At 37.3% G+C, this 14,872-nt stretch overlaps 2 protein-coding genes across 2 annotated transcripts in view; both read right to left on the bottom strand.

Annotated features, from left to right (window-relative positions):
• The window catches only part of LOC108443377 (interleukin-1 receptor type 1), a 35,286-nt gene extending 28,259 nt beyond the window's left edge, over positions 1-7,027 (bottom strand). Inside the window, exons 1-3 of the mRNA XM_017723988.2 lie at positions 6,896-7,027; positions 6,098-6,152; positions 4,392-4,527 (exon numbers count right to left, since the gene is read on the bottom strand). Coding sequence (XP_017579477.1) covers positions 4,392-4,452 — 61 coding nt within the window. The 5' untranslated portion in view covers positions 4,453-4,527; positions 6,098-6,152; positions 6,896-7,027. The remainder of the gene's footprint in view (positions 1-4,391; positions 4,528-6,097; positions 6,153-6,895) is intronic.
• An 866-nt stretch (positions 7,028-7,893) lies between these two features.
• zmp:0000000936 (interleukin-1 receptor type 1) overlaps positions 7,894-14,872 on the bottom strand; it is a 55,953-nt gene continuing 48,974 nt past the window's right edge. The window contains exon 12 of the mRNA XM_017723991.2: positions 7,894-11,068. Coding sequence (XP_017579480.1) covers positions 10,632-11,068 — 437 coding nt within the window. The 3' untranslated portion in view covers positions 7,894-10,631. The remainder of the gene's footprint in view (positions 11,069-14,872) is intronic.

Genomic DNA, 14,872 nt, shown 5'->3' with positions numbered 1-14,872 from the left:
TCTATTTTTTCAGCAGCATGTTCCAGAAAAATTGAATTTGTCATCTGTGGTCTTTGTAAATATGGGCTATGAGGACTTGAAACTTTGAGCTTTTCATATACCTGTCAAATAACAGTTGTGACCCAGTTGTGGGATATACCAAATCAGTTGAAATGAGTGACCTAAATTATCATTTAGAGAAAATATTTTTTTTGTTTTTGAGAATTGGCAATGGAGAAAGGTGCTGTAACACATTTCAAACACATTTCCATGTATACCACATTAATTTCTTCCTAAATACAAAACTCAATTCCAAAAAATTTGGGACACTTAATAATCGTTTGGGGACTGAAGACAAAATTATGCAGTCTTTAATTTTTTTTGCCATTCTTTAGTTATAGAAGTTGTGCAACCATATGGGGCCTTTGCTGTTGTACTTTACACTTTATAATGTGCCACATTTTTAAAAGAAGATTGTTCTGGACTGCAGGCACATCAGTCTAGTGCCTGCATTCTCTGACTATGCAGCCAGTTATAATAAAGCCACTGCATTTAGGAAACCATTTCATGCATTCTACAGCTGCTATTCAGTAGCAACTATGTAATGTAAAAGAGAAAAACAATAAGGATTGCACACTTTTTGTTAATCATTCTTACAGATATTCACCATTATATAGGGAGATTCACTTAAAAGAGGCCCTGAATATAATTACTCTCTAGGATGAAGCAACTTTCAGGTCCTACCCCCATACCCCTTCACTCAGTCATTCAACTTCTCATCAAGATAGTGGTGTACAGTACTAACAGGGTCAAGGTATATAATAATTTTTTTTTGGTTCAGATTACTTGATCCTAACGGGAGTTACAACAGAATATTCAGGGCCTCTCTCGAGTGAATCTCCCTATACTGCTGAGTGCATTTACATGCACTTAATACAGAACTGTGGGAAATAAGATTTAAAAATAAATTTGTCAGTAATCTATTCACGGCCTTTACAAGCAACTGGGTGCTCAGATAATGGGAAAACTTTGGGTCTACATGAGTCTAGCAGTAACAGGATTTCTGCTTTACAACTGGCCAGTAAGCTCACAGAATAAGATGTGATGTGAACATAATATATAACCTACATGTTATGAAGCGTTTTCGTGGAAAATATGAAAATACTTGAAAATCTTGAAGAGGAAGAACATTTAAATTCTTAATTTCATCAAGCATATATTTGGTGTCACTCTAAAGGCAATGTGTTGCCATCTCACGGGTGCTGCGTATAAGGCTGCTTGCTGTTTCTAAGACATTACCCTGTTTTCACACATGCCTAGACTGAAAAGATGCAAAAAAAAACCTGAGGGTTTGCATGCCCATTTTTATGGGCATGCAAATCTTTATCAGATTTCTAAATCATACTTCTATATCTTAATCCAATTTCAGAAATTGGAGTTGGGATGGGAAATTTAACACTAGCACTTTTCAATATATGAACAAATGATCCAACAGTTTAAAACTAATCAGCTAGCGATTGTAATGATTTTAGGTATTTCACCCTCTACAGATTGTTACCAAAATAAAGTTCAGCATCCATCATGTTTGGGGGTTTATTAGTGCACTGTGAAAGCACTATTAATGCTGAACACATTTTTGAGCAACATATGCTATATTTAGATCCCATCTTTTTCTGAATTACATTCTCCATGTGTTATAACAACATGGCTATATGATCAGAGAGTACAGGTGCTAGACTGCCCTGCATGCAGTGCAGAACTCTCCCCATTGAAAAAATGTATTTCATTAATCTCAAAACACAACAATGATGATAATGTACATTTACACTGCTAAAGAACTGTGTAACTGAAGAATGGAAAAATTCTGCTTTTAAAACTAAATAAGTGTCTTCAGCTCCCAAATGATTTTTAGGGTTCTTAAAAGGTAAGGTAATGTAACACAGTGGCAAATATGCTCCTGTCCCAGCTTTTTTTTGGACATGTTGCCAGCGTCATATTTGAAGTGAGTATATATTTAAAAAAAATAAAATAAAAAACAGTAAAGGTAAAGCCAGGTCAAATCTTTGTGTTGTTTTCAAATGAATAGAGGACAATGTGGATTTACTAATCACTGCTTTTTTTCATTTTGCATACTGTCCCAATATTTCTGCTATTTAGTAAGTTAAATTAATGAGGGAAGGTTGTCTTGAATATGACTATGTAATTTTACTTCAAAAATTACCCAGTCACTATAGTATATCTGTCAGCATTTTCTTTTAGCTAACAAAAATGTCTATAGTATTTCTTACAACACCCGTAACTATCTGCGTAAGGAAAACCCCTCCCGTAATGTTCATACTTCGGGGAAAGCGTCTTGTATGAGTGTAAATTACTGGGGGTATAGCCAAGATGTGTACTGAGTAAACAGAATTTCCAATAAGAACTTTGCTCAGAGTCAGTCCAAACTTCAAGACAAATTATGCTCTTCTCTTTTGCCTCAGCTCCATCACCTGCTCATGCAGTACTTCTGCAAGAAAGTGGCAGCCACAATCATTCATGCAGCCCTTCAAAAATATATATATATTTTTAGGGGGGTTTGTGGTGTCTGAAAACAACCTGTCGGTAGCCTGACACATCAGAAGCAAACTAGATTCAAGAGTGCTTCTGTTTAAATTAGATTTGGTCAGTTGTATCTGGTACTGGAACAAGCAAAGGAAATGCTTATGGGGTTTCATCTCATACTAACTGACTCATCAGAATTTTGTCAGCTACAGTGAGATTTTGGTTGTCAAGTCACCTTTATTTATATAGCACATTTAAAGATGATGTCAACTAATGCACTGTAAAATAAAATCAAGTCATTTCAAAATGTTGTTCGGGTAAAGTCATATTCAGGCAGAAAATGTTCTGGAATTTTTATTCAGGCTTAGATTTTTGTCATATTTTACCATTCATGTTTTTGAAACCTTTCCATTTCGGGCTTATAGGTTTTTACACATTTGAAGAGAAAGAAGCCTGATTCTGTGTAAATGGAAATAGCTGTGCAGAGGTGTTGCTGAGGTGGGTGAGATGTGATAAGTGAATGACTTTGCTCAGATCTAAATTTCAGTTATTTGTTTCCAATTTTCAATGAATTTTCAGGGTCCAGTATGAGATAATGGTACCCAAAACATCAAATTTTAACAGCCATGCTTCCCAGCCATGCCAGCTATTTAGACATTAATGGCTGTGTTTAATTATTTTCAGAGGACAGTAAATCTATACTGCTATACAAGCTGTACACTGACTACTTTAAGTTATATCCAAGTTTCATTTCTATAGTGTTGTCCCATGAAAAGCAATAAACTATTTGCAGAAATGTGAGGGGTGTACTCACTTTTGTGAGATACTGTACTGTAGATGTTCCTCTTGAAGATATAGATCCCCCAACCCATCCTCTTTGGAGAATGACTTTATTAGTTATTTTTATGCAGCGAAGATAGCTGTTGTGAGTTTGCAACCTAATGGTGATGCGAATGATGCACCATATGCACTTAAGACAGCAAGGTAATTGATTAGAGTAAATAAAATAATGACTAAACTTAATGTTTTGATCTTTTCTACTCTTTTCTGAAGTAAAGGCAGCACATAAATTGAGTAGACACTCCCATTTCTGTCATTTATACTGAGATTTCTCATGCTGTGCGAATCACTTATAAATATTGCACATGTCCTGAGGTAAACTTTTATTACTCCACCTCGCCATGGAAAACTAGGCCCATCCAAATAAGGCTTAAGTCATAATTATAAGATATGATGTCATTATTATAAGATGGCAAGTAAATATTAAGATATATATATACCACCACTATGCTTGACTGTAGGCAAGAGACAGTATTTTAATAATTAGATCATATATCATAATTATATCTCAGCATCTCAAAAAATGATTTATAATGATATTCTACTTTAGTATATTGTAATGATTGCTATCCTGTAGTAGTAAAATTGCTATTCATAATTACAACTTAGCATCTTATAGTGAGACACCAATTGATAATTATGATATACTAAGCCATAATTAACCGAATTCTTCTCATTATAAAGACAAATTATTGTCAAGTGGCAAAATCGGCCTTCCACAGAGTCGACTCCCAAGAAAAGACTCATTCAAACAGTTGGCTCCTTCTCGAGAGACACACACATGAAAAAATAGCATAAAAACTCCAGCAGACCGGTGTTACCAGTATGACTGCTATCGTGTTTAGCTTAGTTAGTCTTATTGTCCAGAAATAGTTCTGGTTTGAAAGCAGATTTATTTGACTATCTCGGTCCGCTTGCTTCCCCCTTTCTGGCACTTCGTTTCCACTGTCAGGAAGAAAAGCCTGTTTCTGTATTCAACACGAGTGTGAGGTAAAATGTCATTTTGTTAGGATTCAAAAACTAAAACTTACCTTCTGTCTGTGAGGAAAGGATGAGAATCAACATCAGTTGGAAAGAAACCGTATGAATCATCCTCCCCGTGCTTGCAGCAGCAGGTCTGGGGTCTACACTGTATTTATCTACTTGGGATCACTAACAGCTCGACTCCTGGAAAATAAAATAATGGTGGAAATGTTAAACCGAATAAACTCCGTCGAAAAAACTACTCCCCTGCACCATTGTACGAAAAGTACAAAAAAAAAAAAAAACATTTAATGCAGGCTAAAGAGCAGGAACGTGGAGTTTCTGGTTTCTTCGTGGTTTCTTGGAGCAGTTCTACACACCATTAGGGAAGTTAGTTTAGCGTAACAACAGAGGCATGACAGGAAACTCGGTGGACTCCCATCAGATAAACCTATTTATGCATTCATTGATAAACCTATTTATTCAAGCTCCTTATTTTTATTTTTCTCGTTTCACCTTAAACGGAAACGCACGAGACTGAAGACAGCTTCCTTTTCGTCAACTTCTTATTCAAAATTTCCCGTTCCGCCTTAAATGGTGCAACCTTACTCCCACACCTTAATCCACGTTTTTTTTACTTACAGTGCCATTTTACAGCAAATTATGTTACTCTAGCGCTAACACAACATGGAAAGATTTCTCGATTAGCCTTAAAATTCCACCAATTTTTCAAAATGTCTACATAGTCAAACAGACGTCTTCATGTTAAACAGAATTATTACAATGTGGTTTTGTGGGAAATTTTAAAGACTTAAAGAAAATATTACAGTGGTGGTGAAAAGAACCGGGGACCGCCATACAACACAAACATAGACATTTTATTTGCTAGAGCCACTAGTAAACAAGAATATCAAAAATATCATAAAACAAGAGACAACAGTCTAAGACATCAGGCAGTGTGGTCATAACCATTTCATGTTTATGTGAGGGAGCTTTTAGAGATGGATGTCTATCACAATGAGCAATTCTGACTGGGCATATTTCACACCAGACCACTTTTAATGGATCTTAAACTTTAACATATGTAGAAATTTAGAAAAACATCTTTTAAAAGATTTAAAGGGCCACTATCTTGGAAAATTATATTTTTAAAATGAGAGATTTTGATATGGCATCTAGTTCGTGTATGAAAAAAAAACCCAGCCTATTTCGAATTCACTGTTTTTGTGACGTGGCAAAAGTTAACACATTTATATTTGTCAAAAGCACTTTAGGCCCGCCCACTTGCCTGAAGTTATACGGGTGTTTCAGCCCAGAATACTTCTCAAATGAAGCCTACACAGGGCAATTAGAAGATCATTTAAATAGTCTTAAAGGCAATGTAACAACAATAAAAACCCAAACTAACACAAAACATCATAAGTGGACCATAAATAAAATATGTGATTTTATATATATATATATATATATATATATATATATATATATATATATATATATATATATATATATATATATATGGGCCCTTTATGATACTAATAAAGGCGGTAAAGAGGTGGTTCATAAAGACGGTCTCATGAACACAGAACACTGCTAATTAAAGATAAAGTGATCATTGTAATCTCTCTGTTAACGCCAATTAGAAGGAAGGAGCTTTTGTGGCTTAAAATGAAATTTTTGTTTAGTTTTTTTTTTTTTTTGTAAAACTGCTCCAGAATTAAATCATTGAGAGGTGAAGTTGCTGTGATTTGATGTGTGGGGATTAACAACCTACCTTCACGCGTCTTCTGAGTTTTAAATGTAATTTCGATGGTGAAATAATGGAAAATCTGAAAAAAAAAAAAAAAAACTTTGCTCCTCTGTCATGAATGTATTTGTACATTCTACATTTTAGACCCAAATCCTCTCTTTGAAAACTTTCATCAACCAACGTCTCAAAGGTCAGGCATACTGTTTGCATCTGAAAAGAGGTTATAATATATTCTCGTCGTCTAAGTAGCTCCATTTGTTGCAGTTTTTATTTTTCATGTGCTCAGCTGTCCTTTACATTGTGTAAAAAGATTTGTCTCTTCACTGAGTGTTTCAGCCCAGAGAGACAACTAGAAATGCTCCACGACTGCTCGGAATCTCTTTCTGAAATCGCTTTATTCTCAATCTGTAATCTCTCCACATTAACTTACATAAATTTACATAGTCCACTGTAAAGTTACCATTTTGGAGATGCTTGTTTTTCTTTAGAACAATGATATGTGAAGTTTGTGTATTAAACAAGACAAATACTATTTTTTGCCTTTCTTAGGGTTCATATTCTGTGTATACATATCACTGTCCATAAACAAAAACAAGCATATCCACTTTTTTGCTATTTTTATTTTTCGACATCCTTTGAGCACAGCAGCAGTAAATTTAAAATTTTGGACATACTTACGTTTCTTTGGACAGCGATAATATGTACTGTAGTTTTAAAATCAGTAGCGTATATGGCTATTTCAATCTTTATCCACGTTCCTCTGCTCCTTATCTCCCTTGGTTGATATATAACAAAGCAACTCGCTTAATTCACGACTCTCACCTGTTTCAGTTTATTGGCATATTGGCAATGCTCCCCGCTCGTCTTTCCGTCTGAGAATAAAGCTGTCAGTCTCGCTGCTCATGTTTTGCGTCTCGGTCTTTCCGTTACCTCTCTTTAAACTTTTTTCCAGTGAAGCAGCAGCAGAGATGCTGCCGCTTCATCTGAAAGCGGATGAGGAAGCCTGCGGTTTTTGTTTTGCGTAAAAAAGCAGCACAGGCAGTAGCTGTGTTTTATGTGAACTCCTTTATTTCCTTTATTAACAACATGAACTCATTCTATATCAACATACAGATTATAAAAACTCCAGAATATAAATGACTAATGTATTTCGCTCCATGATTTCTGCTTGCTACTGGCCCAAAACGCCACTGGCAATGTGCCAGATCTAGAACACTATGTGACAAATGAAACTCTTCAACATGCTTTTACAGTAGTTATTTGATGACTTATGCCAGTTATTACATAACATTACATATCTTTCTCCTTAACTATATTCATAATTATTGGGGTATTTTCCTTAAATATTTATAGCAACATGCAGAACAGAATAAAAATGTCAGTGACATACCATGGAAAAAACTGCCATTTTAATAGGCCTGATGATAGAGGATGTGCTAACATCACTTAGAAAATCTTGGAAACTTGGAATTTGACCAGAACATTTACAAACAACTGTCTCTACACACATATATAACTACATTTATGTTTTTCTAGTCTTTCTAAGTAAAATTCTTTTCTCCTAGCATCAATTAATAAAGTCAATTCACACATTTCTGTATTGTGTGATGTGAGAAATCCTCAAAAGTCTGGAAAAAAAATGAAACATGAAGACTTGCTCCCTGTTCAACCCTTCAGTTGAACAGGTAGATCCCCAGGTGACAAGATCATCTCTGATTTTGAATAGTGGACTTTAACCCAACAAGAGTTTCTTTATCCAAACTGATTCCTTTTTTGAGCTTTGGTAATGGTATTAAGCATTAAAGGACAAAACAATGAAAACAGTGTGTTTCAAATGTTTTATTTCATTTGCATCCATTTCTGCAACAAAACATACCAATGATATGGTCTCCCTCATCTCCTCATTCAGAGCTCAGCTAGATCAATTTAATCTGAAAGCTGTACACATCCAGACTTCCATCTGAAAAATGATACATCCATAAGCCTTTGCAGAGATTAAAATGACAGCAGGAGTAGAACTTGCAAGTTGCAAGGCTGCCAATGATTTAAAGCCATGATGAGAAATTCCAATTAAAAATAAATATTAAAAAAAGCACTTCTGACAAAAATTTCAACTGCTGCATACACAGTACAGCTTTGGAGTGCTTGCTGCATTTCTGCAAGAAGCTCCCCAAACTCCACAGTGCCCAATTCAATCATTCCCAATCCTAGAAATGCACAATATATCAGCAGCTGATATATAATTTGCTGAGAAAAGTTGAAACATATTCTTGATTATTATTATTGATCCTAAGTTGTGGCCAATAATTACTACTGATACTTTGCCATCCTATTTCTAGATTGACTGGGATCTGTAAAAGCACATATACAAACATAGATGCATAGCCAAGCATGTCAACTGTGACAATATTTTGGGGCAGTCAACATTGCTGCCAGACTGCTAGTGTCGGTTTAAGAAAGGTATTGTCCAAATGTATACTATTTAAAGACCCTCATAGGATTTTATATATACCCTTATAGGATTATATAGCAATACGAATGCAGTGACCAGCACTCAAGTTTGTGTAATATTTATGTATTTATATTGCCATGTCGTAATGAAGCACTGAGAACTTGTTGGTTTGATTTTTTTTTTATTTTATATTAGACATAGGTCATATCTTATGATAGTTGCTGATGTGATTTCTGACTTTTGTCACAGTCTGCATTCACATTAACAGGCTGAAGCGGCATATATCTGATTTTTTTGCTTTAGTGTGACACATCCGATTTTCATAGAACTGCATGGACACACAAACCTGATCTTTTCAAATAAAATCCTGTGGCTATATTCATATTAAAAGCCTCATTGTTCAATTCTGATATTTTGCTCTAATTAAATCTTTCTCAGATGGTTCACATTTGAATATGTTAGTGAGTTAAATTTGTACATCCTAATCAATAACATCATGTGAACAACAAGCATCATGAACAACAAACTCACTAGCAGAACAAGAAGTTCATTCACTCTGATCAACTCTCAGTGTCATTAGATCAAGACGAAGGTTAAAAGGCTCAGATACTTTTGCACAATGTGTTGGCACTAGCTTCAGATTTGGCACGGCTGCCTTGATTTCCTATCTGAGCATTCTCATTAAGGTCATCCCTGAATGAATTTGTGTCTGATTTAGGACTGCATAGGAAAATACTTCACATCTGACTTAAAAAAAAAAAAAAAAAAAAAAAAGGTTTGCATGTCCACACTGCTCTATAAAAATCTGATCGGTATCAGATTAGAACAAAACACTGGATTTGTGCAACTTCAGCCTGCTAACATGAATGCAGCCTTGTGTAAGGGGTCCTAGACCAGATCCATATCTTATTAGCATTTACAACCTTTGACAATCATATCTAAATTCATGTGCTATTTTTTAATGCACATGCACTGTCATTCAGCATTACCGTGAGAGCATGGCCAAACCTGATGTTAGTGCTAATAAACACTACAAAAACAAAAGCATTTTCAGCTTTATTTCACTGCAATAGAGAAAGGCTGAGAATCTTGGTGAGGAAGGCTCATTTTGCTGGCTATTTTGTTGTTAATGATGCACATGGTTCGTTATTGCTTAGGATGTGTAGATGCTAGTTGGTTCATGTATATTACTGACAGATTTGAGTCAATTATCTATGTGAATATAAAACGCTGAGTTAGAAAAATCCAATCTAAGCTAAAAATCGGATTGTAATGTGTCTTAAGCCACACATTTCTTTTAGTTATTTTTATATAGTTTGCTTTTTAATCAACATATTTTAGTTTTTTTATTTACAACAAATAGTGTTACACAATTATGCACCCCATTTATTAATATAATTTAAAAGATCAGTTTATGATACCAGTATCAACTACTACAAAGTCATAATCAGTTATTGCATCTGACCCTGAAATTCCATTCGTGCATCTCTACCCAATTCTATTTATTTTTCATGTTGAATTACCATCTGCCTCATACATACTCACTTTATTGCTTTTGTAACTGGATTTAGGGCAACAAAGTATGCCAAATACTGAATAAAAATAATTGTATTCATTTCTGATAGTACTTTTTAAATTTAGCCCTACTGGTTCTTTTTTCTTGTTTCAACTGATCAGATGTCTGTAAAAATAAATATTGTGACATGTATTGTGAAAATGATCATTTGAACACCATGCAATATTATATTTTTGCTATATCCCCCACCTCTACTGAAATCTTTTGGCGCTGCTATGCACAGAGATAAAATGAAAATACCTAGCATTAGCCAAAAGTATATATGGTATGCTCTTCGGCAAAAAACATGCAACGCTGCCCAAGCCCTACAGTTTTGTACTCTTGACTCCCTAGAGTCAAATGAAAAGGTTTGAGGTGCTTCCTTTGATGCTTCTGAGATTTGGAATGCCCTTCAAGATGTATGGGATTTCCCCTGATGCTAACTGCAAAGAGGCCTCTTGGAGTGCCTTTATTTTTCCATAATAGGAACACAGAGTATGTAGGCTTTCCTAGTCTTTTGAAGATGGCTGAACCAACATGGGCTCCTCACTTCACAGATTCAGGAGCATGTTCCTCTTTGAATGAGGCTTAGCTTTGCCCCTCACTGGCATGTGGTAGCACACCTCCCTCCAGAAGTGAGGGGGCAAGCTGAAGAAAGCAAGAGGCTCCTCTGCGTTGCTGTTTTTCTCAGTCCCTCTCTGGTCTGACCATGTAGGCCAAAACTTCCACCTCCTTCTCTTTGCCCAGGCCTGCACAGCTCCCTGCTTTTCCCGGAGCAGACGGACCGACTCTGGGAGACTGGAAGGGTCACTGACCTCACTCATCTCCAGCAGCGCCACCTTGAGGGAACCTTCCACCAGGGCCCGGTGTAGGCCCATCTGCCGCTCCACCCACTCCACCCCCTCCGGCCTACACAGCGACGTGTTTGTGTAGAGCAGAAGCAGTCGACGGCAGCGGCTGAGAATGTCCTCCACCACATCCACCACAGCTAGAAAGGTTAGATAGGAGGCATGTAAATGTTTGACCCCACAATTTGATTTTATTAAATTCTTTCCGAAATTATTCAGTCCAACATGCAATCTCAAATGTGTTTTACCTTTTTCACATGACCATCCCAGAAATGATCATCACTGCAATAATACTACTTTCTGCTGGCCTGTCTATAGGTTTCAAGTGTACCTACACTAACACTAGTGTAACCCACCCTGATTTCAATATTAACCTACTCAAACAGAATAAGTTTGGAAATCTTTTTTTCCTCAGATAATTGAACCCACTCTGTCTATCCCCTCTCTGTTTTCATTATGGTATGCTTCTCTTTCTCTATTCCTGTCTGCATATGATTACTGAAACTGAAGGTTGGTAAAATCATACATCGTTTATCATTCATCAGATCTACTGTAATCATGTTATCAAGCTAATTTTGGGTCACAGTGAAGTTCAGGTGACAGAGATAGATTAGTATTAAATTCTGTGTTTGATATGTGTTGTTGTAGTGCTCACCCTCTCTTTCTCCCAAACAGTCCAAAGCTTCCCTAAATTTTTTAGCCTTTTGCAAAAATGACCATTAAGTAAATATGAATATATTCGTACATAGCAGAGAAGATTTTTTTCCCATTACAAAGTTCCCTCCTCTCTCTACATATTATGTTAATTTAATATATTTCAGTTTCAGTATTTTCTTGGATTTTTACTTTTACTTTGCTTACTTTCCGTAGAGTGATTACCTGTGCTCACCACAAGTGTTTCAATGCACACATGTCCTGACATGATGTGCAAATGACAAATAAACTTGAAACTTAAAGCTGACAATTTAGTAGCTACAGATTTTAGTGATATGATGAACAATCAGCTTGTTTCACATAATGTGGGGTGTCGTGTACTGAGAAAACCACTACTGTATAGAGTATTTAAAAACCTTTCACAAGAGTGAAGTTGGCTGCTTATTTGACTTTTCCGTTTCACCTTAAATTATGCAGCAGATATCTTAATAAACCACTGCATATTGTGTGTCTTCATTCTGTAATCAGCGCCACACTCTTACGCTCAAAACGCATTTTTCAAAAATTGCCTCTCTCGAATCCTGTGATAATCAAAATTTTGATCCTATTAACATTTTTCTCTTGAATATCAATATTCAGAGAGTCCTCTGAATACAAGCTTGTTAAAGAGTCAAAATATGAATGCTGCTTCATGGAAGCTAATGTTATCACACACTGAATTGAGATTAGACTTCCATAAAAAAAGCCTCCATAAAAAAACTTGCAAACCAGCATGCTTCACCAGTGTGGTGGCCCTATAGGCTATCAAAGATCATAACACAAACCACAAAGTGATATGACTGCCATCAAGCATTGCTACTGAGCATGGGCATATTGTTAGTACAGCTTAGTAACTAAATGTTATATTTTTTTTTTCCACAACAGGGAAATTCACCTCCACATTTAATCTGTGCAGTGAAACACCTATATGCACACTAGTGAACACACACAGTGGGTTGTGGGCAGCCCTATCAACAGCACCTGGGGAGCAGTTTGGGGTTAGTTGCCTTGCTCAAGGGCCCTTCTGTCATGTCCTGTCAGCTCAGGGGATCAAATTGGTGACCCTCCAGTTCAATTCAAGTTTATTTGTATAGCGCTTTTTACAACAATGTTGTCACAAAGCAGCTTTACAAAAGTTTGAAAACATATAGTTACAACATATATCAAACAGTATTTGCAATTTAATAAGCGAAATACCAAACAGAAGCTAAGAGGATCTCTCTTTGAAGACCGGGAGAGGCAGTTTCTGACTTTATGAAAAGTCTTTATGAAAAGTGGGAGTGAGCTGAAACAGTCTCATCCTATCTCAATGCAGGTACATCTGGATGGCACAGTGATGTAATTGAGGGTGTTGCAGTTGGCTTCCAACAGCGTTCAGCAGGATGGGAGGGCAGTCTTTATCTCAGGAAGAGTCACAAGGCTGGATTCCTCATTTCCAGCCCATGACGGCCCCTTTAAAATGCCCTACTCTCCACTCCACTCTTCATTAGAGTTCCTTACTTTTCTTGCAGCATAGTGACATTGAATTAATGCATGGTCATTTTAGGGTGCATGTTGCAGTATTAGTATTAATACTCTTTAATGACATTGTAATTCAGAGGATCCAGTGATATACAGGAGATTAATGTACACAGGACAAAATGTATTTGGTTCTGAACATTTTTATGATTTTTCAAAAAACCAAAACAAATCAAAATCAAAATATGGGCATAGCGCCAACTACAGTATGACACATGAAAAGGAAAAGGAAGTCGCCGCCTATCTTCAGGACCATCTTAAACCTTTATGAAAAATTTCAGTCTGGTTTCCGCTCTGCTCACAGCACAGAAACAGCTTTGGTTAAGGTCACAAATGACCTTCTGATGGCAGCAGATGCTGGCTCACCTTCCCTCCTCATCCTCCTGAATTTGTCTGCTGCATTTGACACTGTTGACCATGGCATACTACTCAATCGGCTTCATCACACCATTGGTCTCACGGACACCGCCATAAACTGGTTTCAATCTTATAACATATGGAAAGGCAAGATCCCAGACACACACTGTGACCTGTGGAGTCCCCCAGGGGTCTGTCCCTGGCCCCATCCTCTTTACTATATACATGCTTCCCCTTGGCTATGTCATTAGTCACCATGGAATTTCATTCCACTGCTATGCTGATGATGTACAACTTTACATTCGAATTGATGCAAACTCCTGTGTAGCCTCTTCATCACCAACGCCATCATCATAACTTGCTGCCTGTCTAGAAGATATTCAGGTGTGGACGGAACACAACTTCCTCCAGTTGAACAGAGCCAAAACAGAGGCAATCATGATTGGCACCCCACATCAGACTCAGTCAACCTCCATAACCAGTATTACATTCTCCGGCCACAACATTCCACTCTCCACATCACTCTCCAATCTTGGTGTGAGGTTTGACCCTCAACTCACTTTTGAGGCCCTCGAAAAAATATATAAAATATAAAACACCTCTGCAAGATCTCCTTTGACCACCTCAGAAACATTGCCAAACTTTGCCCCACTCTGACTGTATCTGTGTCACGGATAGCTCCTTCGTGTTTTGGTTTAGTCCATGTGTGTTTGTTTTGGTTTTAGTCCTGCCCCTCGTTTTGTAACTCCGCCCCTGATTGTTTGCACCTGACCCTCGTTATCCCTGTGTATTTAAGCCCTGTGTTTGGCTCTTGTGTTTGCCGGTTTTTGTTTGATGTTTTGGTCTCTGTTTGTTGTTTCATTGCCTGTTTGCTGTGTTTATTCTGTGTTTATGTCATGTCTGCCCCCCGATCTGTCCGTGTTGGCTCTGTGACCCTGGACTGTCTAGACCATGACCCTGGATTTGCCCCTAATAAATCTCGCTTATTTCAGCCTATGTGTCCGCCTCCTCACTCCGCGTTCCAAAAAGACCGGCCACCACAGGACGCAGCATGTAAGCGAGACTCCGGCATGTGGTTGTTCCGTTGGGACGAAACTAAGACAGCAAATCCCGTGGACAGCAAATCCCCTGGCGCTGAGGGAACATGAGCGAGGGAAGAACACAGGGTGATATACAAGAGTGGAGGGAGGTGCACACAGGTGGATTACATCCTTAGCAGGAGATGCCACCTGAAGGAGATTGGAGATTGTAAAGTACCACTTTACAATCTCCAATCTCCTTTACCTCCTCCAGGGGAAAGTGTAGCAAGGCAGCATAGGGTGGTTGTCTGTAGAATGAGATTAGAAATAAAGAAGAGGAAGAGAGTGAAGACAGAG

This window comes from Pygocentrus nattereri, chromosome 6, assembly GCF_015220715.1.
Source record: "Pygocentrus nattereri isolate fPygNat1 chromosome 6, fPygNat1.pri, whole genome shotgun sequence".
Taxonomy (NCBI): domain Eukaryota; kingdom Metazoa; phylum Chordata; class Actinopteri; order Characiformes; family Serrasalmidae; genus Pygocentrus; species Pygocentrus nattereri.
The sequence above is the reverse complement of the archived record's forward strand: the minus strand, read 5'-3'. Positions and strand labels throughout refer to the sequence as shown.